The sequence below is a fragment of the Alligator sinensis genome, unplaced genomic scaffold (assembly GCF_000455745.1).
Source record: "Alligator sinensis unplaced genomic scaffold, ASM45574v1 scaffold885_1, whole genome shotgun sequence".
NCBI classification, from domain to species: Eukaryota; Metazoa; Chordata; order Crocodylia; family Alligatoridae; genus Alligator; species Alligator sinensis.
Window position 1 is genome coordinate 339,217 of NW_005842056.1, and position 27,422 is coordinate 366,638.

Sequence of the window (27,422 nt, forward strand, 5' to 3'; positions counted from 1 at the left end):
GCACTTCAAGAGGGATGTGGATAACCTGGAGAGGGTCCAGAGAAGGGCCACTCGTATGGTTAAGGGCCTACAGACCAAGCCCTACGAGGAGAGACTAGAGAAACTGGACCTTTTCAGCCTCCGCAAGAGAAGGCTGAGAGGCGACCTTGTGGCTGCCTATAAGTTCATAATGGGGGCACAGAAGGGAATTGGTGAGGCTCTACTCACCAAGGCACCCCTGGGTGTCACAAGAAATAACGGCCACAAGCTAGCAGAGAGCAGATTTAGATTGGACATTAGGAAGAACTTCTTCACAGTTAGAGTGGCCAAGGTCTGAAACGGGCTCCCAAGGGAGGTGGTGCTCTCCCCTACCCTGGGGGTCTTCAAGAGGAGGTTAGATAGGCATCTAGCTGGGGTCATCTCAACCCAGAACTCTTTCCTGCCTATGCAGGGGCGATGACTCGATGATCTATTGAGGTCCCTTCTGACCCTAACATCTATGAATCTATGAATCTATGTGTGGTTGGGTCTGCATTCTCATTGCATCAAGCTCAAGTGAAAGTAAAGCCTGGCGCTAACCCATAACCCAGCCAGGATGGAAAGCATGACCGTATGCAGATGAGTGGTTTATACATATGGAGATTAAATAGGACAGGGACATCTGAGTTAGATCTGGCTCGCTCTACAGTGAAAACCTGCCTTCAGGTTAGAGATGGGTGAGTAACCGATTCTGCAACTGATTGGCAATACTGGAAAACCAAGGTGGGGAAAAAAAAATCCCATCTTCCAAAAAGTTAGCTTTGCCCCCAACTTTGTCCAGAGGAGACTGAAATATTTCACCAGAGGGGACCAAAATATTTCATTACAACTCAGAGGAAAAGACTTTGTTTTTGATTCCAAGTATTATGAATTTTTTTTTCAATAAAATGGAAGGGAATTTTGAAGCAATCTGTTATTTCGGATTTAAAAAAATGAAATGCCTTGTTTCAAAAATGTCAAAAATGAAACCTTTTGATTGTTTTTCTTTTGCATGATCTTCTGCACAAGCAGTTTACCTAAACCAAACTGTATTTACAAAATGTTTCATTGTTGGCATCTAATAAGTTTTTTTGTAGGCCAGAACATTTTGGCCAGCTCTGCCTTAACTAATGTATCAGTATCTTGAATCCACGCACTCCACATAATAACCCATAAGAAAGGGATCATTTGGACAAGTGTTTCCAAAACATTTGATCAGCTTTTATTGACTGTAATTTTACAAAACTCCTGTGAGGTGGGTATAGATGAATAGAGAGGTAACTAGCAGGTTACCAGCAAAACCTGCAGGGGGACAGTGCAGAGCCCTGTGCTAAATCATGCTGGGGGTGAGGGGTAGACCAGAGGTGGAAGGGGAAGGAAGGGGAACAATCAGTGGTACTGGCCTCAGGGATGCAAAGTCCCTGGCTGCTCTGGGCAAGAAGCTTGCCTGGTGGCTGCTGCAGCAAGAGCAACAGCATGCACCAGGCAGCTACTGCTGCTCTAAGCCCTGCTTGCCCTTAGGAGCCATCATACTGGTGCCCCCTGCAAATGGGTGACTGGGGCTGGTGCCCTGTTCCGCCACTCCAAGCCTCGTGTCTACACATTCATTCCACTTGGCAGCCAAGGCAAATGAATCACAGAGGGAATAAGCACGTTTCTCCGTTTCACATGGGATTTGGGGGGCTGAACTCTGAATAAAATCCAGGGCTTTGGTCTCCTGGTCTTGAATTCAAATCCTCCCAGCACTGCTGAACTGGTGTTGCCCTGACCAAGTCACTTATCTCTCCAGCGCCTCCTCTGAAAACGGGGATGATAATATTTAGCCACATGCTTCTGCTGGGTGGCATGATGATAAAGTCTGTAATGACTGGAGTAGCATGAATAGTGAGCCAAATTTTCTACTTTGTTAGATTGGGCCAGTGTAAGCCCCTTCGCTTTAATGGGCTTATGGTAGCATAATATCTGTGTAACCGAGTAGAGAATCAAGCTAGAAAAAGCTAGTTAATCACAGATTTTGTTAAGGCCAGAAGAGGCTGCTTCGATCCTTGACCATATGCAAAGCAGAGGCCATAAGATTACAGTCAACATGACTACAGCCCCATCTGCAGTGTTGCCAACTCTCATGATTTTTGGTGTTGTTCTTAAAGTCTATGCTTCAGGAATGTGAAAAATGTAGCTCTGTCTTATTTTTATATATATATATAAAATACAACAATATATATTATTTGTATATAAAAATATTTATATATTATAAATATATATGTAAGAAAGAGCTAAGTTTTTCACATTCCAGGAGCGCAGACTTTAAGAACAACGCCAAAAATCATGAGAGTTGGCAACACTGCAGATGGGGCTGTAGTCATGTTGACTGTAATCTTATGGCCTCTGCTTTGCATATGGTCAAGGATCCAAGCAGCCTCTCTATTTAGATAGATAGATAGATAGCTAGATAGATAGATAGATAGAAAGAAAGAGCTAAGGTTTTCACATTCCCGAAGTGCAGACTTTAAGGACAATGCCAAAAAGTCATGAGAGTTAGCAACACTGCATCTGAGAACGGCACAGATGACTCTCCTTCGCAACCATGTCCCAAAATGTCCAAGACACTTCACTTCCTGATCAACCTCTTGTTGAGTTGCTCCAGAAACTAGGGTCCTTTGATTTATAGGAACTTAAAGCTGTTTTCTTCTTCATCCTGGCTTAAGTTTTACTTTGCTTTTCAGCTATATCTACATGCCTCTACAGAGTTTGGCCAAACTCTGAGTGAATTTCATAGGACTTTGAAAAGCATGTTGTGCCCATTAATCATTCCCCCTTGTGTAAGACTGGTCATGCATCTTCATCCGGGAGGAGGTGGCACTCGGCACTTAGAGCTGCCCAGAGGCAGCCGGGCCATAAGCTCTGCCTAATATAGACCAGGTTTGGGTGTGCTGGAGGAGAGTGAGTGTGGCTTGTCAATGGTGAGTCCCAGGCTCACGGGGGGCCACGTAAATGAGCCTTTGGAGGCACTGACCTGCCTCTGTCATCTGGCTCAAAGAACAGAAGTGGCTGACCAATAACATGACATGTTTCCTGCGTGCGGCCATATTCACCTTCTTTGTATAGTTCAGGTTCATTACTTTCTTGCCGTTCATAAGATGAGTGGTGGCGCATTGGCAGTGCCCTCACCTCCCTAGCATTCACCTGTGGCATGTTATATGTGTTCTTGGTATTTCAGCTCTTAAACCAGTTGTGGGTGAGGGGTTGAAGTGGGGGTTTGAGGCATTCCTTTGGTTAACAATTGTCTCTAGCCTCTAGAGACTGTGATCCAGCCTCTAGCACGGATCTTTGAAAACTCTTGGCGCTCTGGTGTAGTGCCCGAAGACTGGAAGAAGGCCAATGTGGTGCCTATCTTCAAGAAAGGGAGGAAAGTGGATCCGGCTAACTATAGGCCCATCAGCCTGACTTCTATCCCGGGGAAGATCTTAGAAAAGTTTATTAAAGAGGCCATCCTTAATGGACTGGCCGACGCCAACATCTTAAGGGATAGCCAGCACGGGTTTGTTGCGGGTAGGTCTTGCTTGACCAATCTCATTTCCTTCTACGACCAGGTGACCTATCACCTGGACAAGGGAGAAGAGATTGATGTCATATATCTTGACTTCAAAAAAGCCTTCGATCTGGTGTCCCATGATCGCCTCTTGGAGAAACTGGCCAATTGTCGCCCTGGGTCCTCCACGATCCGCTGGCTGGAAAATTGGCTCTGGGGTCGGACCCAGAGGGTAGTAATCGATGGAAGTCACTCATCGTGGTGTCCTGTGACCAGTGGGGTCCCCCAAGGCTCTGTCCTTGGACCCATACTGTTCAACATCTTCATTAATGATGTGGACACTGGAGTCAGAAGCAGACTGGCCAAGTTCACCGATGACACCAAACTTTGGGGCAAAGCATCCACACCAGAAGACAGGCAGGTGATCCAGGCTGACCTGGACAGGCTCAGCAAGTGGGCGGACGAGAATCTGATGGTGTTCAACGCCGATAAATGCAAGGTTCTCCACCTTGGGAAAAAAAACCCGCAGCATCCTTATAGGCTCGGCAGTGCTATGTTGGCTAGCACTATGGAAGAAAGAGACTTGGGGGTCATCATTGACCACAAGATGAACATGAGCCTGCAATGCGATGCGGCGGCTAGTAAAGCGACCAAAACGCTGGCTTGCATCCATAGATGCTTCTCAAGCAAATCCCGGGACGTCATTCTCCCGCTGTACTAGGCCTTAGTGAGGCCGCAGGTGGAGTACTGTGTCCAGTTTTGGGCTCCACAATTCAAAAAGGATGTGGAGAAGCTTGAGAGAGTCCAGAGAAGAGCCACGCGCATGATCAGAGGTCAGGGAAGCAGACCCTACGATGACAGGCTGAGCGCCCTGGGGCTCTTTAGCCTGAAAAAGCGCAGGCTCAGGGGTGATCTGATGGCCACCTACAAGTTTATCAGGGGTGACCACCAGCATCTGGGGGAACGTTTGTTCACCAGAGCGCCCCAAGGGATGACAAGGTCGAATGGTCACAAACTACTTCAAGATTGTTTCAGGCTGGACATAAGGAAGAACTTCTTTACTGTCCGAGCCCCCAAGGTCTGGAACAGCCTGCCGCCGGAGGTGGTTCAAGCGCCTTCATTGAACACCTTCAAGATGAAACTGGATGCTTATCTTGCTGGGATCCTATGACCCCAGCTGACTTCCTGCCCTTTGGGCGGGGGGCTGGACTCGATGATCTTCCGAGGTCCCTTCCAGCCCTGATGTCTATGAAATCCATGAAAGTCTGTGAACTGGACTCAAATAGCCTAGAGGGGCCGTTCTAGTCCTATGTTCCTAAGGGTCTTTAGGCTTCAGGGTGTGTTTCAGTCTGCGAGGATTTCCAAGGCACTCACTACGTGCATGACTTAGTATCAGCGCATGTACCACAAGGACCTAGTGCTGTAAGTCATGTCTCACCACTTGCCACTACTATTTGTCCATAATGCCCTTGTTCTCCAGAAAGGCCCTGCTTCTAAAAGTGGGGAAAGCCCTGTGTTTCCCCCATGCCCAAAGATCCTGCAACTGGTCTGACAAAAGACCCAGGATTGATGCAATCTATGCAGATAAGAAGGGCTCTCTACGTGTAGCATTGAGCTTGAATTAATGTCTAGCTTCACATTTTCCAGCACCACCTCTGGATCTTCTGATGTTTGTCCATCATTAGTTCCAGCATCAAAGCATATAATCAAAGTGCTAATCCCATATCTTGGCTCCGCTAAAAACGGCTGGCTACTGTTTGTGCCCACAGCGCAGAAACATGGGTGCCAACTCCATCAGCCACTAATAAGGCTGTAGATGCAACAATAAAGTAGCTGGAAATTCGACTGCCTTGTACCAAGGGCAATCATATGATGTACCAACTGGTATAAAGCCATCTACTGACGATGCACCTCTCCCTTTTCTTCTGATGTTTTCCATCAGGGAGGGGAAGAGAAGTACCAATGGTTTTCCCCCTGGACAGAAACCACAAATGAAAACATTGTTTTTTCTCACATACCACATCCCCCTAAGTAAGACATGCCCCTTGTTTTTGGAAGGTGCATTGTAGAAATATTTTATTCTGGACTCAAGGCTCCTATTCTAGTGAAGAAGAATCATCTTCCCCACTTCCGACATGCACTCCCATTTTTGAGGGCTGATTTTGAGGGAAAAGATGCACATGGCATGTGAGTAAATATGGTATTTCCTATCAGCAATAAGTGTCAGATCTTTCAAACATTGCACAGTTTTTACGCGGGTGAACTAAACTTCCTGCTCTCCTGACCAAGGACAGAGAAGTCCATGGAGAATAATGGTTTCCACAGTTAGCTGGGATTGTGAGAATCTGCTTTTCTAGTACAGGTTTGATACATGTCCGATCGGTGTGAGAGCTAAGCCCTAAAGGTCAAATCTTCTAAAGTACTTAATTTACTTAGGCACTTAAATCATGTTTTCAGGCTTGATTTCAGAGGCTATATATAGGCACCTACTTAATTTGCAATTCAGCGGATTTCACGGAAACCGTGAAATCTGGGCTTGTCCACAAAATCCGTGAACTTTGCAAAATCAACAAGAAAAAAACGTAATAAAAATAAAATGCTGGCTTCCTAGTGGGAGCCAGCTGTCCTCACTGCTGGTGGGGGTGGGAGACACCAGTTGGCAGGGTGGCATGAAGGGCAGCAGACAAGATGGCGACTGCCCACTCTCCCCCTCCCCCCACTGGGCCTCTCCACCAATTAGAGCTAAGGGACAGGGCCTCTCCACCAATCAGTGCAGAGGGGCGGGGCCATTGTGAAATGCCTGCAAAATTGGCTCTGCACGTTGAGAAAGGGCTGTGAAAATCCCTTTGTCTTGCTACAGTTTTGGTGGGTCCCAAGCTGTGCATCACTGAAAGGCAGTAGAATTGGGATTTTAAGTGCCTGCATCCCTTTTGAAAATGGGATGTGACTGGGTAAGTCATACCCAGATCCTCAAAGTTTTTTTGGTGGCTAATATCTATCAACGACTGCTGAGACACATGAAAAAATCCCCTCCATAAAACAGTGCTTTACTGGAAAATGAAGCACATTAGTTCAACCCAGCTCCGCAGCATCTGTATGGATGCTTTTTGGTGCTTTTATCTAAAGTTGATTGAATCAGCTATTTGATAGAAACACCAAAAAGCCCGACTGAAGCGCTCCATCTATACAGATGTTGGGCGAGCTGGATCCAACTAAAGTGATGCCTCATATGCTATGCTTGGCACGGGGGCATGCCAAGCTTAAAGTAAAGCGCCCATTTTTAATTTCTGATGTCTAAGTAGCTCCAGTGGTGTTTCATTCCCACTGAAATAAATAGTCATCAGCCCTCTAAACCCCTTAGAAGACGTTGGTCTCAGTCCTTGCAACAGTGAATACCTAAGTACCTTAAAAAAAGGGCTTGCAGTGCCTAAATCACTTGTGAAAATCAGCTCTAAGGCCTTTGGGGTAACCTGTTAAAAAATGGCATTGAGTCAAGTGTTCACAGTGTTAAGAGTGTGTGTTACAACAGGGAGATCTAGTCCTGGGAGGAGAATAATTTTTTATGCCTATACTATTTCCCAAGAGGCTTTGAATTCATTATCTGTTCTCCTGAAGACCTGCATGTGATCCCGCTCACAAGAGCAATGTTCCTTTTTTAAAGGAACACCAAGTAATTCCCCAGCAGGCTTCAAAGCAATGAGACAGTCTGGTGACACTGAATATATTCTCCTGGTGTTTAGTGCCAGGAAGTGATTTATTTTGGATTATGATGGAAATCCTGATGGTGGTTTTTTTTAAGTCCAGTGGGCCTGACATGATCATTTTCTGGAGCACAAGAGACTGCAGAAGACTGGACTTCTACTCCCAGCCCTGCAGCTCTCCCGCTGGTAACCTTGGACAAACCACTTTAAGTGGGGTCTGAGTAAAATAGGAGTAATGGTGCTAACTGGCACTGTAAAGCAGCGTTTCATAACCTGTGGGTCGTGACCCAAAAGTGGGTCACAGGATCATATGAAAGGGTCACGGAGACAAACTTTCAAAACAGATCCTCCTTTAAAGGAGAAAAATGTGGGAAACCGTGGGTTGCCCCTTGCAGGCAGGCAGTACTCCAGCCTGCAAGAGCCTGCTTGGGGCTGGGGGGAGTGGGAGGAGGGCGATCTGGCAGGAGGTGCCATGTGCATGTGCGCGTGCACACATGCATATGGCAGCCAGGCAGCGTGCTGAGCAGCTCCCACAACACCCTGCAGGTAATTCTGTGGTGGGGGGTGAGCAGAGATGACATGTTGGGGGGTGGGGGAAGCACTGGTGATGCCTCAAGGGACATGGGGGGGCACGTGCCCCCCAGATTTGTGTGCACACAGTGAACACAGAGTTGCAACCTGGCCAGACTGGCATGGGCAGGATCCACCTCTGCAGCCCAGCAGCCAGGACCCAGCATGAGAGGACAGAGCAGGGCGGCGAGACTGGTTGCTGCCACCACCGCTGGGACCCCTGCACCAGCTGCACTGCCAGCATCATGAAAAGTAATGGACTGGGAAGGGAGGTGCTGCGCTTTTCTTCTCCCGCTGCCTGCTGCTCACCCTCTACCCCTCCACTATGGCCCAGTTGCTGTTGCCACTCCCCACAGGCCACAGCTCTACGTTGGAGGGGATGTGGGTGGCAGCCCAAGAGGTGCAGTGGCGGTGGCCGGGCCGTGACAGCAGGGTAGAGCCACATCCCAGCATTCGAGTGGCTGGCAGCAGGAGGAGGTGAGGGCAGCGTGCTCCCCTATCTGTTACTCTTTGTGCTGCTGGCAGCATAGCTGGCGCAGGGGTCTCAGCAGTGGCAGCAGCAATGAGTCTCGCTGCCCTGCTCTGCCCTCCCGTGCTGGGTCCTGTCTGCTGGGCCATGGAGGTGATTGCTGCCCATGCTGCAGCCCCATGTCTGCTGTGGGTGCACAAGTATGGAGGGGGCACATGCCGCCACCCCACACACCCATCCCTTGCCCCACACCTTGGGTGGGTAGGGGCAGGGGGCAGTGGGTCAGGAGTGAGGAGCACCAGCAGAGCTAGGGGTGAGTTGGGAATGAGGGGCACCAGCAAGGCCAGGGGTCTGCTTCCTACTTAAGTTATTAAATGGGTCAGGACTGGCCATCAGTGTTTACAACTGGATCCTTGTACAAAAAAGGCCGAGAACCACAGTTGTAAAGCACTTTGAAATCTCCTGTAGTAAGATACGGTAGAGCTCTGAGATCTAGTGTTATTTCTTATGTAGGCTGACCTCCTACCAGAGGATTTCGTGCACTAATTCCTGCCCCAAACCTAGTCATTTGTGGTGGATCTAGAGCGTATCTTTTTGCAAGACAGCCCATCTTCATTGAAAGACTCTAGGTAACAGAGAGGGTCCCAGCTAATTTGTTAATCAGCCTCTTTGGTTAATTACCAGCCCAGTTAAAAAATGTCACCTGGGAGAATTAAGATTAATTAGTTTGACGTGTATATCATCTGCTAGTTAATTGCCCACCTGAGCTTCCCTTGTAGGAGAGACCCCTTGTAGGAGAGACCTCTCACCCCTTGTAGGAGACACCTATGGCTAAGGAGGAAAATTGGGCCGCAAGGCTGGGGTGAGCAGAAGTAGGCTCCAGAAAGCAAGCCAGAAGAAGCAGATAAGGATTCAATTCATACATGAATACAGTAACTTTTAACCTATTGATCTATCCCAGGGCTCTCTGGAGGGCCCACCATCATAGTAGCTGAGTCTCCCTCGGGAGTCTACCCAGGGCTTCCAAGATCTACCTATGTTACACATAAGAAATAAATCTCCTGGTTATCTCAGGTGACACACTGCAGACTTGGGGTCTCTCAGCCATGAATGGAGTATATCAGATTTACTTCCAGTTCCTTAAAAGTGGCCTAGCTGAATGGCTGGTTCAAAAGGTGCTCTTGAAACACGTTCCTTTTTCCCGTGCTGGCTGGCATATCTCCGTGAATACAGCCTCTTGACATCCGTCGCATAATCCCCTTCGGCTGACTGTGACACTCTTCATAACAAATTGTGCTGGAGACAGTTGTAGCAGGCATTGGGAAGGCAGGCAACCTCATGAATCATGTGCATTAAATGATCGTTATGTAAGACAGCAAAATGCTACTGTAGGAATTAATACATGACATTTTCCGCAGGATAATGTTAGCAGAGCAGGGCCTTTGGGTAGCATAACAAACAAATAAAAATAGCACCGTTCTGCTCCTTGATCATGCTGCGGCCTGCCTCTCTCTCTCTCTCTATTGTCTGCACACCTAAAGAAAACAGATTAACTAAATCTCACTTTAATATTTGGAAGGGAAAGCGGCTTTCCAACTGGTGGGGAAGATGAAGTCACTTGTTTGACTTAAGACTTAAATTCCTGGTATTCATGGCCACATAATTCCTTAGGGGGAAAAACAAACATTTTCCAACTGGGAAGAAATATCCCCCTTCAGTAGAAAGGCAAAGACTGAGTCACCAAGATGCTCTTCCCCAGTTAAGAACCGGAGTTTTGCTTGACTACATACTAATGACTATAATGATCCTCACTGCTTGCACAGGCATATTCAGAGCCCCATGAAATCATTGCCTATAGCAGTGGTTCTCAGTCCTTTTGGACTTTGGGTCCCTTTGGGGCACCAGGTCTGGGTGCTGACTTACAGGGGGCAGAAATATAGCAGCTGCCATGCTACTGGCCTGGCTGTTGCTGCTGCCCTCTGTGCCACCACTGCCCAGGGTGCGCAGCTGCTGAGTTATGCCTGTCACAGCCCACTTCTGCCTCTGAATTTATTGTGTGTCCCTAGGGCAGTCCTTTAGGCCAGCGTGTGCTGCTGTGGTTGCTGGAGTTAGACACCTAAAATCCATATTTAGGTGCCTAAAGACATGCCGTAATAAGTAACAGTCTGATTTTCAGAGGTGCAAGGTGCAGCTGCAGCTCCCACCGATGTTAATAGAGGTGTAAGTGTCCGCAAAGCTTCTCTGCTGTCTTCTTCATAAAACTCCCCAGTGCTGCAGTGGTGCCAAAAAACCCATTGCAGTGCTTAGGTAACTAGAGGGCTGAGACCACTCTCTCTCTCAAGCTGACCAAAATTGGCATGCTGGTTTTTTGTCCTGTTCGGTCTGTGTGTCTGTCCATCCCTTGCCTCTCGTCTTGTGCTTAGGTTGCAAACTCTTTGAAGCAGGGGGGGCTTTTCCTTCTCAGTTCGTATAGCACTTTGCATAGTGGGGACCTGATCTGCAGCTGAGGCTGTCCGTGGGCCCTCAGCACAAATAGACAATGATTAACAGCTACCATCAACGCGGTGTAAATCCTTTGAAGTCAACAGAGGCACCCGAGTGCAGGGCCTGTGTGAAACCAAAATCAAAGGCTCTGTCTGGCTAAAAGCTTTCAGACTGGGTCATTATAAAGGGGTCATATCTTGGGAAGGTATTTTGCTGTTTAAAATGAACCTTTTTCTCTGATGTATCCAATGTAGGCTCACTGTGGAACTGTCCTTCATGTAGGTGCGGAGTGCCAGCATGCTTCTGGTTCCTAAAAATTTGGGAAAATGAAGAGCGGGATAGGTGCCCAACTAATCCCAGGGCAATGCATGGAACTCCTGATCTTCAAAGGGGCAGGCTACCCCCATACCAGGGGTTGTTTAAAATAAAGCATCACTTCTACCATGGCCCAGAGGTCTGGACCAAGCCAGCATCAGAAGGAAAACAGTGCAAGACAGCTGTGCTCATAGCCTTCCTTTCAGATGGCACTTTCTAGCAATCCCTAAGAGTGACCAAATTCCACAGATGCTGGTATTATGGGTAAGCCCCTGGCTCCCTTGAAGGCAATGGCTCAGAGATTGACGTCGGTGGGATCAGAATCGCTGTGTATGGCAACTCATGTGCCTTCTGAATGCATCTGCTCTTTTCAGTCAGTATTACCTTATGCATTTTTTCTTCTTCTTCTTTTCCAGATAAATTTTGTATTTCTATTTAACATAGTTAGGATTTTAATGACAAAACTAAGAGCCTCAACCACTTCAGAAACGATACAATACAGGTAAGCTGGCCAGTGCTTTTCCGAGCCATTCTTAGAAGTGTCCTGATTTCCTTTACACCGTATCAATGGTTTGGGATGGGAGGGTTACAAATCCAGACATTGCCCTGATATTATCCTGGCTTTGTAGTGTAGGTTTATTCACCTGGTCTTAGCAAGTACCCTTCCTTGTGCTCATTTGGCTTCCTAAGTATTATTATTAGTGTTGTTGTTGTTGATATTATTCCCCTTTCGTCTTCCCCTGGTAGATTGTGATTAAAATTTATCTGCAAAAATGCACCTGCATACACAATACGCATGCATATGCTCAGTCAAATGCAACTAGGATTTTGTATGCGGTGCAATTCTTTACCCATTTGCACCCCTCAAGGTTTGCACGAACCTAAATTGTGATGTGCAAAAGTGCAACTTTAAAAGAATAGCCTGGTGTTGTTAGCTAGATTGGCCCCATGTATAATGTCATACATCAGGAAGGTGACTTTTCCCCCTAAGTTAAAATACAAGGGTTAGTGGGAACCGAAAATGTATCCATTTCAACCTGTATGAAAATAGCTATAAAATTGACTGTAATTCGTTATACCAATAAGTAGAATCTGGACCGTTCCTATTGGGATTGCTCACAGTCCATTTAACTCATAGCAAGTTGCTGAATTAAGAACAAGCCACACAGCTATTTTCATAGTCTCATAGTTTCATAGTTGTTAGGGGCTGAAAGGGATGTTACAGATCATTGGATCCAGCCCCCCCCTGCATGTTTGCACGAAAGACTGCTGGATCAAATGATCCCAGCAAGATGGGCGTTAAGACATTTTTTAAGATAGCCAGGGTGGATGACTGTACCACCTTTTACTTCAAAGAACACCACTTCTTCACTCAGCTGGAGTTTAGCAGTGGTCCCAGGCAGGTCATCACAGAAGCTTTGCCCTTTGTGATAAAAGCCACAGCGAGCAGCTGGAGAATCTGACAGTCCCACCCAGCTGTTTTCTGTGGGTGTATACACCTAGATGCTTTGAAAAATCTCATCTTTGCAGGGGTGGGGTAAGGAATTGAACCTGGTAAAATATCCAGGTTTGACTGTATTCATGTAGCTGAATTGGCTGATCAGTCCAGGAGTGCACAGCCCATGCCTAATTGTTAGTCACCTATTCTAGGTGCCAGTATTGCTATTTGCACTTCCAAAAAAGCTGACCTGAAGGCATGAACTAAGGTTTGTAGTCCACATTTCTCAGACCTCGGCAGAGTCAGAAAAAAATTGAGGTCAATAGGATTGGGCCATGTGTTTGTGCCCACTAATCCAGTTGGCCAGGGCACAGACACATGGGTGTTTGTGCCCACAAATAACTGATCATACAAAGTGAGACCTGACTTTTGCCAGATACGATGACCTTCCAAGATGCTCCATGATCATTGATGCCAGCATCTTGAAGGAATGGGCCTTTAGAGTATGGATTGGTGCCTTTCTGTGTTTATAGAGGTCTCCCATATTCTGAAAGGAACAGGGCTGTCAAGGAGTGCATCACAAAGACTTCCCAAATCCCTCGTATGACTGAAATCTCAACACACTAAGGGCTGAACCCAGAAGCCCTTACATGGGCTCTCTATTCACTCCTAAGGAAGCTTTCCTCAAGTAGCATGGCTTTTGTGTCAGGAGGGCTCATGCTTTTCCTTTCACTTCTCTCAGTAGAGCATGATATCTATTTAAGCTGTGGGGTCTGAGGATGCTGCTCCAACTCCCCTCTGCACATTCATTGAGAAATGAAGCCTCTTATAGGAAAAGTATCCATCTTGGATGCTTAAGTTTCATGCAACCTAACAGCTGTAAAGGTGGTTGATGATGTGAGATCAGGAGGCGAGTGTGTTGAGGCCACAGCTTATCCCACCCCCAGTATTGTTTCCTTCTTCTCCCTGCTGGCTTGTCTACTCCCACCCGGAATATTATCCTTAGACCTTTGAGGACAGGAGCTGTCTTTTTCTGATTGTGCTTGTACAGCACCTAATACAAGCAAATTTTGGTTCAAGACTGGGCATCTTACATGCTCTACTGCCATACAGATAATGGAAAATGATGCTGCATTACTTTGTATGCAACACGCCCCAGAGTAAGATACGTATCTTGTTTTTGAAAGGCAGAATGACGAGAAAATGATCTTTCTTTGCAATAACTGAATAGCAGCCGCTAAGGAGCTGAGCCCACACATTGTTATGTCCCATTTAGATCGGGTGCAGAGTTACCGCATTTACCTGAATCCAAGACGGCCTGGAGTTTAAGATGACCCACCCCAATAATTAGATTGTTTAAACGGAAAATGTATTAATTTCTTCTAATTTTCTCTGTCTGGTATCTAATTATTGGAGGGGCATCTTAAATTCATCCCCCAACTGCTGCAGCAGGGAAGGCAGGGGCAGGGGGGCAGGCAGTAGGAGGGGAGGCATTAGGAGAGCAGACAGTAGAGGGCAAGAGGTGGGGGCAGGCAGGAGGAGGTGGGGGCAGGCAGTGGAGAAGAAGGCAGTGCAGAGGGGCCCTCCACACTTGACCTCTGCCCCCTGCCCCCCTGCTTCTTCTGGAGTTACACAGCATCTAGATAGGGGCTTCATTTTGGACGGAGGCAGGATTTAGATGCTTAAGGCCTGCATTAGGAGCCAGATGTTCTCCCACCTATTAGGCATCTGAGTGGATTTAGGCACTTAACAGAGGACCCTTTAATCTCTCCGAATCGATTCAGAGAGATTCGGAAAGATTCGGAGAGATTCCACCCTGCTCAAATCCCTTAAAAAAGATTATCACAAAAATGGGTAGGTTTCTCCTCCTCCTCCACCTCCTCCTCACTGTTTCTAGTCTTCAGGCTAAGGTAATGGATGGTATGCTACACCACCCTTGACCATAGCAGGACATTGGCCGGCATGGTCCCCCTGCTTTACCTATGGCAGGCTGGGGTGTTATGTCTTATGGCTGTATCAGGCCTGCCTGTGTAGTTGTGCTAAATCAATTTGAATAGGATGGTTTGGATAGAGATGATCCTGTCTCATTCAGTGGGTTGAACTGCACCTCTGGAGTCCCCTCTAGCTGTACTTTTCTGTGGTTGTGTGATACATAGGATAGGACCTGACCCTTAGTATTTAAGCCCTTTGCAACTCCAGGCCTCATCCCCTCTGTGCCTTTGTCCCTCCCTTCTGTTTTTGGGACTAATGCCAGTTTCTTGCCTCATATGGCTGTTGTGAAACAAAATGATCATGAGGCACTCAGCTATTCAGGGTGATGGATACCCATGATAACATAACTAAATGCAACTGAATTGTCTTTCAAGTTTGACTGCTTATACCATGTTTGAATTTTGCCATTTATGGTCCATGACACGTACTCTACCCAGAACTTCCTTTCCAGGTATACTGAATATGCAGGCTATACTCCCAATAAAAATTAACCTGGCATTTGTATTTGGTTTAGAGCCCCCAAATCAGTCAGTACTCTAATCCAAAGATGAGGCCAACAGTCACAAATAGCATTATTTAATTTCAGGATCTTACTCCTGTCTTACTCCTGTCTTTTGAAAGGAAGAATCCCCCATACATACTGGGTATATCTACACATGCATCTACACTGGCTTAAATTTACTGTGCAATAAGAGGGAATAGGCCGGCATTTGCACATGCAGGCATTAAAGCACATTAACACTGTGTGCTAAAGTTAGTCCCAAGTCAGTCCACACACACAGTGTTACTGTGCAATAAGGCATCTACATGTGCGTTACTGTGCAGTAACTAATCAGGCATAAATTTGATACCATCATGATGCAAGTATCAAATTTATGCTCAAGTTGGCATAAGTCACCATGTTTACTGTGCAGTATAGGCATGCATAGTTAGACGCAAACCCATACTGCACAGTAATTTTGGTTACTGCACAGTAAATGCACACGTGTAGATGCGCCCGCTATTTTGCAATCCCTATCAATTGTACAGATCCAAATTGGCCGTTACATTTACACTCTTTAATGCCCCATAATGTTATAATCATATATCAGTTTCTCTTCTGATTCCATTAACAGACGAGCAAAAACAGTCATCATTAGGGGTCTACTTAAATCACAGTTAAACTTACCATTTTTTACAGGTGGTTGTGGCATAAAGAGGAAATTCCACGGACATTTTGCAGATGTGTTTTGGCAGCTCCACCCCTTAGCACTGATTGGCAGAGAGGTGCCCAGGTGGGAGGAGGGACAATGGGGCAGCCTCCATCTTGACTGCTGGCTACCCTGCATGTGGCCCTGTCCCTTGGCACCGATTGGCGTAGAGGCCTAGTGGGGAGGAGAGATGAGGGGGCAGCCACCATTTTGACTGCTGGCTGCCATTCGTGTGACCCTGCTCCTTAGTGCTGATTGGTGGAGAGGTCCTGGGAGGGCGGGGGATGAGGGGGTGGTGGCCCCTCTATGCCGCCTCGCCAGTTAGCGCCTTCCTCTCCCAGGTTGGCTGCAAGGCTGGGCCCCAGTGGCAGTGAGGATTACTGGCTCCCATTGGGAAGCCAGCATTTTATTCTTATTACATTTTCTTTGGTGTTGATTTCGCAGACAATCCCCGATTTTGTAGTTTCCACAAAATCCACAAACCATGATTTAAGTAAACCCCTATTCATCATAGTGAAAAGTCGCTATAATAGACTTAGTGCCGTTTGCTCCTATCATATTTTACTACCAGCAATCATTTCAGGAGTTAGGAGCAGCTCCATTAAGTATCACAACCATAGTTTTTAGCCAGGTTTCAGACTACCTGGGAAACTCTCCTCATCCTATATACACTGAAATGATGGAACCAGATCCAAGTCATTCCTCCACACAGCACATCTGAGCTTTTTTTATAGCACAGTACTGATCCTTGTTGTAGTTACAGAGTATAGATAGGAAATATAGCAGACATGGGGCATGCTGTAGAGCAGCAGGCACTTGTCCGGTGGTCCCCATTTCACTTCATCTTCCAGCACTGAGAAGCCGATGCGTGCAAGATCAATGAGGGTTTTCCACAGCTGCCAGGAGTTTTGTCTGGAAGCAAGACACTTTCAAGCTGCCAAAAATCTTAATTGGTCTTCTTTCCCAGGCCACTCTTTTTTTTTTTCCAAGAAAACAGCAGAAGTGATAGCTTTGCAAGCATATCTGTGGGGCAGGCACAGAATTGCCTGGGGGTGATGATGGAAGGGCCAATGACTTGGAGGCAGGGTTGAGGGTTCACAAAGAGCAATATAAGAACAAGGTGGGGAAGAGTGCCAACTGAGATGGGATAAACCAGGCAAGATACCAGTCTTGCATCAACCTGAGGATACCAGGCGTGATACCAGTCTCATGTCAGCCAGTCCCACATCCATAGAGGTCTGAGGAATTGCTCCCTTTCATGTTGCTCATAAGCCCACACTCCTCAGTGTAAATCCCTGGTGGTGAGTGGTTCTCCCAGGAAAAAAATCAGGCAATCTGTTTTACCTCTCTAATTAACTTTTCCCTCTCTGCTTCCTCCCCACAGGAAGGCAGTGAAGGCTACGTTAGTCCTCCTGCCTCTTCTAGGCATTACCTATATGCTTTTCTTCGTCAACCCAGGTGAAGATGACATTTCCCAGATTGTCTTCATCTACTTCAATTCCTTCTTGCAGTCCTTTCAGGTAGGAGATAAGGTTAATAGCAAGTACTGGGCACTGCTAAAGGGATCCTCCGTGCTATTGGTTGTGAAACTTAAGGCAAGCAAACCCTCATTAGAAATACTAGTTGGAAGAGTCCAATTTTTCTTTTTGGGACAGGAACCTTGTTCTGTGTTCGCACAGTGTCTACGATGACACCTCAGTGCAAATTTTCTTTTGGGGCTTGCTTGTTTAAAATAACTTAATGGTTACCTATAGTGTGTCGTGTACAATGGAGATCCACTCTGAGGTAGGTTTGAGTTCACTTGACTAAGATCTTGGCTGTACCAACTAGCATCCTACCCAGGCTTTCCTGCAACGATGTGAGCTCTGGTTCACACTGGACTTTGTGCCACTCCAAAGCTCAATATTGAGTGAAGTATACACCCGGGAAGACCATATCTTCCTTTCCCTGAACTCCACAGGAGTGTTGATGTGACTTTGAAGTAACGGGATCAGCTTTGTATGGGCAGTGGGCAGAAGAGGTCCCAGCTTTCAGGACCTAGCCTACAGACTCATCGTTGGCCCCACCACCCAGGGACACTCACTTTATGCCCCTATGTGTGGCTGTGCATGTATTTAAAGGTAGGTGTGGACTTGACAGTCTACCCAAATTGGTATGTAAGTGCCATTTAAGTTGGCCTCTGTTTTGCCATTGACTTCCACAGGAGCAGTCCCTGAAGCAGGGATACGGCCTAGACCAGGGGTGGGCAAAATGCGGCCCGTGGGCTGGATGCGGCCCACCAGGCTATTCTATCCTGCCCTCTGGGCCTCTAAACAAATTAGAAAATTTATGTTTATCTGCCCCTGGGTACCTGCCATGCAGCCCTCGACGGCTTGCCAAAACTCAGTAAGCGGCCCTCCGTTCAAAATAATTGCCCGCCCCGGTATACAGTAACAATGTGGATCCCCGTAGCGGTGATTTGGAACTGTTTCTGTCTGGCAGAGTCTTTGATTGCAGGTTCTAAAAGCTTTTGACATAGATAATTATTTCTAATTATTATTTCATATTAGCATTTGAAACCCAAAGCATAACAGTAATAGCAGTACAAAAGCAAAGAAGAGAAATGACCCTTTTAAGCCATAAAAAGGAGAGGAGTTTGTTCCTAAACAATGAAACAGGCTACAATTTTCATTGTGTAAAATAAATTACATATTTTATCTGCTCAGACTCATTGCCTATGGAAGAAACGGTTTATTACATTGTTAATACCACAACATTGTATGGCAGCAAGAGCATCTGAGAAATAGGTCTGTTGCTGTAGCAATGATTACAGCCCACTGCTGAAAGTAAAACAAAGTCAGCCAAGCCACTGCAATCAAGAATATCATTTCTCCAACCATTTACAGAGTTATGGCCTGATTCCTTTCCCACTGAAGCCAATGGCTTCAACTGGTGTGTGTTTCTTGTCCGGTGATCACTTGAGCTTAGCATTTCCTTTGTGATCACAATAGGCTCCCTGCTAGGCAACTTGTATTAAAAGGACAGCTCTGGCCCACAAAGCCTTTATCAAGAGAGCAATGGGCATAGCTCTTTAAGAGTTTCTTTTGTGCTGTGTGTCTACATAGCGGAGTAGTCCATGACCAGGTCTCTTAAGTGATACCATAATACAAGTGACCTGGAAATAACAGAAGCTGGGACAGTGGGCAATATTTTAAAACCTCCTCCAGGTAACACATATTATCTGCCAAAGCATTCAGCAGGAGAGTGTATCCTGTGAAGCGGATGGCAGGATGCTGTAATACATGTCTCCTATCTGTAACTCCCCCCATTCCAAACCTACAGCTCTATAACAGGGGGCCAACTTTTGGGGGAGGCATGCCACAGATTAGCTGCACGCCTTTGCCAAGGGCTAACAGATGCTCTTCTCTGCCCAACCCCTTGCTCTGCTTTCTGCATCCTGTACCAGCTGCTGTGCTGCCTGTCCCCTCCACGGTGTCCCACGTGCCACACACAGAGGCTGCCCATGCCACTTGTGCCACTTGTACCACAGGTTGGCCACCAGTGCTCTACAACCCGGGGGTGAAATCCTCACTCCACTGATGTCAAAGAAAGATTTGCACTCAGCCGCATTGTGGGCAGGATGTTACCCTATATATTCATATAGTAGCTATCTAGAACACATTGCCATTGTTACAGCTGATAGTGGATCACCTTCACTCATTAGACCAGTGCATAAAACACCACATTCAGGTAGACTGAACTGCCACTAAACAGGAGTGACCAGGGCAAATCCAGCCCTAGCTATGTCTTTGGATCTCCTACTCAGATGAAGAAATTATAAGTTCATGCCAGAACGCGCTGCTCAATGTGGAATCAGACTTCACGGTAATTTAACACACCACTGGAGTCTTCCTCCAACAAGAATCATAGGAAACACAGATGAGCAATGCATTTGTTTCCATGTTAAGATATGGTGACAATATAACCCCCCTCTTCTGCCTGCTTCACCTTCTTTGACAAAATAGCGATCTAATAATGATTCCTTTCAATTCTTTCCAGGGTTTCTTTGTGTCAGTATTTTACTGCTTCCTGAATGGTGAGGTAAGTAGCATCCTATGCTGTCATTGCAATTAATTAGCGTCAAGTGTGAGCTGCTTGAGTGACTAATTTTAGGGAAATGAAATGCATTTGTTCTGCGTTGTAGTCCCGTCACCTTTGGTACTCTTGGTACTCCATTAACGTGCATGTAAACGTCACAGCCCACGGCACACGTAGGCTTTGCCAACAGAACCTGGATCAAGCAGAGCTGAAAATAAGGCAGAAGCAGCCTCAGGTGATATGATGTTTCTGTTCATCATTTCAATGAGCCTTTGAAGTTTCACATTAGTTTTGAGAATAACGTATGCACTTCTTCACTTAAAGAGCATTCCTTTGTGTGAGTAGCAGACACAGCATGTGACTTATTGTGACGTAGCTGCTATTCTCCCGAATTGTTCTTGTCGACGTCCTTGACCAGCGTGCTATCTACCTAACTGGCCAGTACCTGATACTTCAGATGATGATGGTGAGAGGGAAGAAGAAAAACCTATAATGGATAGTTGTGGAGTTAACTGCCCATATAGGAAGTTTCTTCTAACTTTTGGTAGTCCGTTTGATTTATATCCTGAAGTTTGAAGGTTTCTCTCCTTTCTTCTTTTCTTCTTGTTCTGTTTACTCTGGGGACCTCTTAATCATCTGTATTAATGCGTAAACCTTATTGAATCCGACTAAGTTCTTAGCCTCAATATCAATGAGTTTCATGGGTTATTTTTTGCTGTATATCAAAGTGTATCCTTCTAACAGTTTTAATTGATGGTCCCCTATGTGGTTTTAGGAGAACCCATTTTACTTTCTCTGGCCTGCCTCAGATGCCTCCATGCTACTTCTTTAAGACATCTAGTTGCAGTCTTTTTATGCTCTCTTGTGCATTTTTCCATACCATTAATACTTTTTATCACTTATCTCTGGACCCCTGCTCCTTCTGCTTTTATCATTTTTAAGACTCATGATGAGAAATGATCGTGGCGTTCTCAGTCAGAGCATATGTTCGCTTTGTAGGTAGCATATGGCATTTTCAGTACAATTTCATATCTCACTTTGTGTACGTTCTGCCATTCACATTTCTCTTCTGACTGCCCCTGAGCTTGGAGAAGAGGTTAGTTTCCAGTGTCCTACAATGGCACTCAGGTCTTCTTCCCAATTATCTTAGTCAATGCAGAGCCCACCAGTTAATCTAAATTGCTCAGATTATTCTTTCCACTGTGCATCTCCTTATGTATTTTCAACAGCCATTTTCTGCTGCCCATTCATGTAGCATTATGCATTTGGAGTGACTCCAACTGTAAATTAGAGCAGCTCAGTGCAGCACTTTGACCCATGCCTTACCCCAGGGCTTGTAATAGGGGTTGTGCAGGGCCATGTTGTTCTGGCTTTACATTGCTAATGGACAGAGGAAGTTCTCCGAGGACTTTATTTTTCCACTGCAGCAATATTCTGGACATAGAGATGGGACCACTGATTTCATTAAACAGCTTGGACTCTCATTCAGCAATGCAGTATGTTCCCATTGTTTTGCATTGCCCTAATAATTTTCCACCCTGTGGGTTTAGGCAGGAGCTACTCCTCTTTGTGGCTTGTTTCAGCTGGCTAATTTGGCAGGATTTTAGCTTTCTTATGGTGGGAGCAGCATCTCATGGACAGTGACACATTTTTACTATAGCAGTGGTCCAAGGCCTCTTCCTAAACCATGAGCCAAATACATCCCCCTGTAACTTCAAATGGGTTTATGCTAGAGTTGATGCGGCCCCTAGAAAACCAGCACAGCTTATACTATGTGCATCTCTATATCTTAGTAGATGGACATGGTTTAATGTTCTGTGCTTGTTCCAGACATATTACATCCATATTAAGGTCCTTGCCCGGTCATCTTGTTTCTTTATCAGACATAAGATAGACTGAGATAGATAATCACTACGTGATAAATGCAGAATTTGCTCTGAGACAACCAACTCCAAATATGGCTGCAAGGTAAATTTTTGATGGAATGGGGTTTTTTAACCAGGAAATGCCAGTTCATCCAAAGGAACATTTTTTCACTGGACTGTACCAGTTTTTTGCAGAAAAGATTTATCAGATATGGGATAGGATTTCTGGCCAGAGAGAGAGACGCATCTATATGGAGCCAGTGTCAAAGGAGAATATGTCAAAAAGGCAGCAGCTGTTATGTTCAAATTGTTACCCGTGCGTAAGTCTGGGAGGATATAAATGTAAGTAAGCTGCTCCAACCTTAACACTTTCTCTAGAGAGACTCTAGAAGAGTTACAGACTGGTGGGTTGAAGCAAGCATGTTAAAGGCCTGGGTTCAGCTCTCCGGCTCTGCCTGATTCAGACCAGGGATTTCAGGCTGGATTTCCCACATTTCAGGCCAAGTGATTTATAAACAGTGAATGTCTCTCTCATGCTGGTGCTGTTCTGCATTGCATAAATAACTTTATATTCAGATAAGAAAGGGACTTGCGGTATAGCCCTCTGGTTAATAAGGCACATTTCACATGACTGCTCTAAGTATATTCATTTATTCAATGGGGAAAAGCTCTGACTGGAGAGACTGAGAGAGACCCACCTCTAACTTGACGGTCACTTACTTGGCACATAGAAGAAAGGCAGAATGGGAAGTTTAAACCTGGGTGTCCTGCATCGCAGGTGAGTGCTGTTCAAAACTTTAGCCTTGGTTTCATCCCATTTCTCAAAAGGAAGATAATTTGACATCCCACCGTTTTTTTTACAATGGGAAAATCCTTTCCTGCCCACCTGCAGCTCCAAGCCACCAAGCCGACCTAGATGCAAACCAGAAATGCAATAGCTGTCGGCCCTGAGTGGTCCTGATGGCGTTACTCAGACATAATACAGCATACTTTATAACAGCACATTTTGCTTTCATACAGTCTTTTCCATTGGCAGATCTCAAAGTGCACCACAAGGAACGTTCTTGTAGCCACGGGGATCTAGAAAATATGAGAAGCAAGGGGTTTCCTGGTTATATCTCTTATTGGTCAGGCTAGACGATCTGTTCAGGTCCCTCCTGACCCTAGCTACTATGAAACTATGAAACTATGGACCAAAAGTATAGTTGAGAGAGATGTTAGACAAACGTCCAGGCACAAAATACCCTTTGTCAAGTCACAAGGGAAGTAAGTATTGCTATCCCATTTTTACAGGTGGGAAGACAGAGGCACAGGGAGTAGTGATTGGTTCCAGGTTGCATAGCCAGAAGAAAGAAAGCCAAGTACAGCACCCAGGTCTCCTGAAGGGCAAAGCAGCGTTCTTCCTAGTAGGGGTGCAGCAAGCCTCCAAAGAAATCAGATGCCAGCCTATCGGATGTGATATGCCATGTGAGCGGTGGCAAGACCTCAGTCATCAAACTGTTTAGGACTTGCTGCTTTTGCGTTGGCAAGCTTATCATAGGTCATCTCTTGTCAGACACCCCTGTTCCTGTCCGTTCGCCATTCATTTGTGCTTTTTCTCCCTTGGTAAATCAAAGAATTGTTTTGACCTCTGCTAGCAACTTGAATTGAATTACACTTGATCTGTTAAATGAATGCCACAGACAAAAAAGAATGACATTTATTATATGGCAGAGTGTAATCCATTCAGTGCTTTATGAACACAAAGTCCTTCAGATAGCATCACAAATCCCCTTGATGGCTTTCTTTGTAAATCCACCTGTAAGTGCTGATTCTCCTCTATTCCATTAATTTACTTAATTCGGTTTGAGTCAGCTCATCCCTGGTAATTTGTACTTTCCTCCTATGCTAGGCAATCCTTTTTCTTTGCCCACGCTACTTTAATTATTATCTTTAAAATAGTGTGAGAAGAACCCAAGAAGTGCAGGGATTGGCACTGCCAAGGCAAACAAATGCAGGTTTCCAGGGTTCAGAGCTGGCTGAAAACTACATGTAAATACAGATCAACACAGATCTCTCTTCCTGGGATCTTCTCTCTATGCTGGCTATTCCAGCATGCCCGTGCAATACTTTGCAGTCACAAAATACAAGACAAGTACAGTTGTTTCTCGAGGACTGTGTGAAAACGAGGAGCTGCCTGGAGACTAGTGACTCTGGAACGGGGCAGGCAGAGCTGATGGGTGAATTGGCGTGTAAAGGTATGATATGGTTTACTTAAAAGTAATAGCTTGATGATTAAGTCACTTACCTGAGATGTGAGAGGATGGTAGGCTGGAACAGGAATTGGGGTATTCTGTTTCTCAGCTAAGTGACCTGATCCCTGTGATACTGGATCTTTCTGGGATAGGTCTCTCATTCTCTCCTGTTAGTGCGCTTCCACTTGGTATAACTAGAGAAGTCATTGGAGCAGAGACTTGGACCTGGGTCTCCTTCATGTCCCAGCCCATGAGCTATACAGCAAGTCTTTTGTCCACCACACGATTATGGATATAAGGAACAAGGGATACAGTCTGGGGTGCAGTCTGCCAACTCTAGCTCACACATACCTGCCAAACCTGGCAATGTAGCTGGGAAACCAGTCCAGGAGCTCCCATCACAGTTACTCTAAAGACTCTCAAGAGTGGCCACAGAGGCCATCCCCAAAATGGTTTCACCACCACATTTCCAGGTTTAGTACATATGAGTGGGAGCAGGTTGGACAGGAGGCTGGAGAGCTGTGGCAAGGACGGTGTAGCTGTAGCTGCTGACACTGCAAGGACACTTGCCCGGGATGTGGAAGCCCCGAGTGAGGTTCCTGGCCTGAACTGGGTTGAGCAGAGAAGAGAAGAGCCACTGAAAACGATGTGGTATCTGTTGGAAAATAAAGCAGGTAAATCCTAACCCAGGGACCCTTCACTAGAGGTATCTCTGGAACCTCCCACCTTTCAAGATACCAACTTTATTACCCTGCTCACGCACTCAGAAGTTAGATGCTTGTCATCACTTAGAAACACATTGCTCTTCCCGAAGTAGCAGCAGTAAGCCTTACAAAGTGCCATGACCCCCTCACATATTGTGGGTAGATCAGATTCTGCTTTGGATACATGAGTGCAAAGCTTTTCTGGATTAGAGATCAAGGGGAACCTCATTTATACATCCAAGACCGGAGTTTATCCTATATAGCTTGACGGAGATACATTTGTGAGGGAAAGGAAGGAAGGACAACATAGATATAGATAGATATCAAATTATAACACATTATTATGTATGTGTGATTGTGTGTGTGTGTGTATTTTGAAAGCCTAAGGCTATATATATTACACACACACACACACACACACACCCTGCTAAATATATATTATAAGTTATAAGAAGGCATTGTATATATAGGACAGGATATTTTTATACTTTGAGATATAACTTTGAGATCTGCCAATGAAAAGGGCTATATGAGAACTAGATATGGATATGAGACAGGATGTTCTTGTATACCACAAGGCAACAGATTTTATTCCAGCCACATTCAAAATTAAACAAGGAGCCATCTCGTGCCATAACATACATGTGCAGTTCATTTTTTGACATCTCCTTAAGAATACTTCTTCTAACCAGGAGCTCTCCCCGCAGCTCTCACGGTCAATTGTTTAAATCCATATCTCAGAAAAAACATTATTTATAAAGCTTGTTTTTTAGTTTAGTAGCCTTAGGCTTTGAAAGGCTGCCGTACATCTGAGATAATTTAAATCTCAGTGCCTCATCAGACTGATCTAATCCTTGCCAATAATAGCCAGGTATAAAAAAAAAAGGCTGTTTTCAGTTTTGCATATGCTGACTCGTATCTCTGTGGCAGCTTTCTTACTGTGCTTCTTTGCTTTATTAACCCCTTCCACATCTAAACAGCGAGAGAAAATATCATCAAATGCAATGCTTCGGTATAAGTGTGATCAAGTTCATATTGCAGAAGAGTTTGTATTTCTCTGTGCACACGAGCAGTATTAATGACATCGGTAGAACAGAAAGTAGATTTATATTACATCTCAGGGCTCTATATGTCTCCATATAGACATCCAAGGGCTTATCTATACTAGGAGGTTGCCTGGACTAGCTCTCCAGATAGAAACACTACTACATCAGGGTCAACGTCTTTTTTATTCCAGAATGATTAGGTTCTTCCAAGCCGCAGGAGCTGTTCTGGTATGAGACGGCTTTTGTTTCTGAAAAAACAACATCCACCCAAGGAACTGTTTTTTCCTGGAATAGCTGTTGCCAAGTCCTTTGTTCAGTAGCAGTTGTTCTGGTCAGCTTCCTCCTGTAGACAAGCCTTAGCCCTTTCTAAATATCATTAGTGCCCCACTGAATTGCCATCTATTCTGTCAGCCTGGCTTTTCTTTCTGTGACAGCTGGGGACTAATAATGTCACATTGCAAAGACTTTATGGCCTCAGGCATGTCCGGATAGCATGGTACTGAGTGCCTTAAAAATGCATGTGAAAATGCATCCAAGAAATTATCCCTCCCTTTGCCTGCCAAGGCCACTATCAGCAATGACACAAGCGTGACGGATAGAGCACTTGTTGCTTTCAAGCTCTGGCGCTCCTCTGATCTAATCTGCACCTTGGCCTTTTCATGTTCGATGCAGCCACTGCCAGGTGCCGATGAACTCCTCATAGCTGTCTGCAGCGGGTCTCATGCAATATGGATGGCAGCTGAAAATGATGAAAGCTCTTGGCTGGGCGCCAGCCTGCCCTCTGCGCAGCTTGTTAGATGAAAAGTGATTTTTCCTTTGGTCCTTTTTCAGGATGATTTGTTATATTTTTGAAGCTGAAAGCTGAAGTGGAGATGGCGATGTTTTCCACAAACCTCTGATCTCTCCCGCGCACGCAGCCTTGGATCATAGTCTGTTCACTTCGAAAATGTGCCACGTTAAATAGTTCATCCCGCCTCTTGTTACTCCCAGATGCTGCTACTGCCTTGCTCCTGCAAATGCTCCTTCCTTCCCAGCAGCCATGTAGTTTAATTATGGTAGTCTCTACTGTCAGTTTTGAGGTAGGACTGGGGATCCCAGATCCAATCTCACACACCCAGCCAGCATCAGCCTCTTTTGTGATGTAGGAAGGTCCCAGGATTGGACATTGCTCTCGGCAACATAGCAATGCTCTTATTTATATGGCAAGGCCAGAAGGAGACACCTATGGGAGTTGCCCCTGCATATTCTCCAGGAGTAATGCAATGTCTTCATTTTCCAGCATTGGGGATATAGAGATTCCTGCTTTCTGACCCGATTAACCATTCTGGCAGGCGCTGACCAACCGCTCCATCTCCTGCAGGGTAAAACTCAACCCTGCTGCTACAGTCACTAATGCTCATGTTGCCTCCTCCGCACACAAACCACTCTCCAGAAGCAACATCTTGTCCTTTCCTTTCTCTGGGACTAGCCAACTGGCCCAGAGATACCCAGCCATTCTCCCCTCTGGGTTTTAACATGATAACCCTCCCCTCCGTTTCATAGATTCATAGACATTAGGGCTGGAAGGGACCTCGGAAGATCATCGAGTCCAGCCCCCTGCCCCAGGGGCAGGAAGTCAGCTGGGGTCATAGGGTCATAGGATCCCAGCAAGATCCCAGCAAGACATTCAGATTACCAGCATCCAATCCCTTGTCTTTGGGAATGACAGTCCTTCTAGCCAATGAAAATCTATTGCTCTGCTAGACAGCCATCTGGCCCCATCGTGGTGGAAGCAAGCAAAGTGCTGCCCTGCAATCACAGGCCTGTGCCAA

At 45.8% G+C, this 27,422-nt stretch overlaps 1 protein-coding gene across 1 annotated transcript in view; it reads left to right on the plus strand.

The window, feature by feature from the left end:
* Positions 1–27,422, plus strand: part of CRHR2 (corticotropin releasing hormone receptor 2) — a 264,464-nt gene that overhangs the window by 220,468 nt on the left and 16,574 nt on the right. Inside the window, exons 10-12 of the mRNA XM_025203381.1 lie at positions 11,482–11,567; positions 17,070–17,205; positions 19,724–19,765. Of these exons, the coding sequence (XP_025059166.1) occupies positions 11,482–11,567; positions 17,070–17,205; positions 19,724–19,765 (264 nt within the window). The remainder of the gene's footprint in view (positions 1–11,481; positions 11,568–17,069; positions 17,206–19,723; positions 19,766–27,422) is intronic.